Raw genomic sequence first — 2188 nt, forward strand, 5'->3', positions numbered from 1 at the left:
ATGTAGTATGCAGGTATTCTAGCTAGGTTAAAAAACAAAGCATTTCGATTTAAATATTTAGATTTAACAGTACCTACAACTGGGGTTAAGCATGAGTTAATACATTTTGTATCATGATAACTTGGTGATAATAGTGTAGGAATATTTTATGAGGGATATTATTATATAAGTCGAAGTATAGTGTAGTTTTACAATATGGTGAATCAGTTCTTTGGAATTATGATAGTAATTGATTATCTACCTTTATGCATGGCTGAATGAATGTGGTCAGTTCATCATTAAATCTGCCAAAGAGTAATCAGTCTCCATCCAGGGTTTGTCTGGAGAGTCATCTATTCACAATCTAAAGAACCCTCAAACTACAATCACAAAACTGCCATTGCAAGAATTGATTCTGCAGTGTAGCTTCATTTTATCAWACAATAAAACAGGAGTRACTACCTGTGACCTTCACTGTCTTGGAGGCCTCTGCAGAGCATCCAGCTGCTGTGTTCTTCACCACACAGGTGAAGTTCTGGACCGTACCAGGTACCGACGGGATCCATTTCAGGATGTTCCTGTTCACGGAGAGGTAGGTGCTAGTGAGGATACCCCCCCTCAACGGCCAGCGGATGGAGCAGTCGACAGTGCAGTTCACCTTGCAGGTAAGGATGTATTCCCTCCCAGGCAACACTGTGCCAGGGCCACTGATACTAACACTCCAATGATCAACGGTCAGCAAAGGAAGAAAATGTCAGCAAAATAGCTTTGCCTCTACATTTTTTTAAAGGAAAATTGGAGAGCATCACCAATATTCACTGATTCTCTCAAATGAAGCGTAGGCGTTACATCTTATACTCACAGTTTAGCAGGTAGCCCAAGCTTATGACCTTGCTTTCAGCCATGTTTGCCATGGTCACCTCGCACTGATAGAAGCCACCATCAGAGGGCAGCAGGGAGTTGAAGTGGAGGSAGGTGTTGTGTTCCAACAGGTTTATCCTGGCGTCTGGAGCTACAACCTGGCCGTCTTTGTACCAAATCACTGGCAGGCCTGGGAAGGAGCCRTCACAGTCCAGGCTGAAGGACTGGTTGAGGACGGGGAGAGGGAGCTGTGGGCTGGGCCTCACTGACACTGAGCCTGGAACACACAGAAAGGAGATCCAGAGGTGTGATTGGAGTTGTTTAGGGTTAGGGATCTTAGGCATATTCAATCAGGGCAGAGCAAGAGCACTTGAAAGAGAAAAGACACATTTCTGTGGACGGACTGTAAGGACAATGGACTATAAAGTATTCTTATTTTCTTCGCACCGCAGCGTGTCGCACAGGATGGAAGGAGTTGACACTAGATTTAGAAATCTGTAATACAGGTTGCAGTGGTGGCTGCAGTAGTGTGAGCYTCTGTAGATCTGTTGGTAGAGCTCTTGCAACACCAGGATAGTGGRATGCATTTCTGGGACCACAAGCACGCATGATTGTAAGTTAAAAACAAAGAAATCTCTTACTTTTCACCTCCAAGATTGTGGTTATGCCCTTGGAGCTCCCACTCTCTGTGTTGACCGCAGTACACTGCAGCTCCACAATGCGGTCCAGACCGTCTGGGGTCCAGGTCAACTCACTCCCATTGAAAGTGCGCCCCTTCAGCAGCCAGGTGTAGGTGCATCCTGGGATGCAGTTGGRGGTACAGGTGAAGGTCGTCTCGTATCCAGCTCTCACCCGACCCACATAGGACAGGCCTGTTAAATCAGGACCACATGCAAGGGAGATTGATTTACTAAACACTTCATTGTTACAGCATAAAAACCACTGTCGCAATGTCATAACAAAATAGCGAACATATAACACAATGCTAAACACTATGWTACTAAACATATAGTAAAATGTAGCTCTATATAATTGTGAGTTAACATAATTGCTTTGGTGGTAAAAGTAAGAGATTAGAGGTAGTCTAATCTCTTACTGTGTTGTTACCTAMGGGTAGGTAACAAYACATCCGCCACGCTGATCCTCAACACAGKGGCCCCTCAGGGGTGCGTGCTCAGTCCCCTCCTGTACTCCCTGTTCACTCATGACTGTATGGCCAGGCACGACTCCAACACCATCATCAAGTTTGCCGATGACACAACAGTGGTAGGCCTGATCACCAACAACGATGAGACTATAGGGAGGAGGTCAGAGACCTGGACGTGTGGTGCCAGGACAACAACCTCTC

At 45.6% G+C, this 2188-nt stretch overlaps 1 protein-coding gene across 1 annotated transcript in view; it reads right to left on the reverse strand.

The window, feature by feature from the left end:
• Positions 1-113: 113 nt before the first annotated feature.
• LOC112080468 (hemicentin-1-like) overlaps positions 114-2188 on the reverse strand; it is a 3931-nt gene continuing 1856 nt past the window's right edge. Inside the window, exons 2-4 of the mRNA XM_024146251.2 lie at positions 1482-1712; positions 842-1117; positions 114-698 (exon numbers count right to left, since the gene is read on the reverse strand). Coding sequence (XP_024002019.1) covers positions 634-698; positions 842-1117; positions 1482-1712 — 572 coding nt within the window. The 3' untranslated portion in view covers positions 114-633. The remainder of the gene's footprint in view (positions 699-841; positions 1118-1481; positions 1713-2188) is intronic.

This window comes from Salvelinus sp. IW2-2015, unplaced genomic scaffold, assembly GCF_002910315.2.
Source record: "Salvelinus sp. IW2-2015 unplaced genomic scaffold, ASM291031v2 Un_scaffold16327, whole genome shotgun sequence".
Taxonomy (NCBI): Eukaryota; Metazoa; Chordata; class Actinopteri; order Salmoniformes; family Salmonidae; genus Salvelinus; species Salvelinus sp. IW2-2015.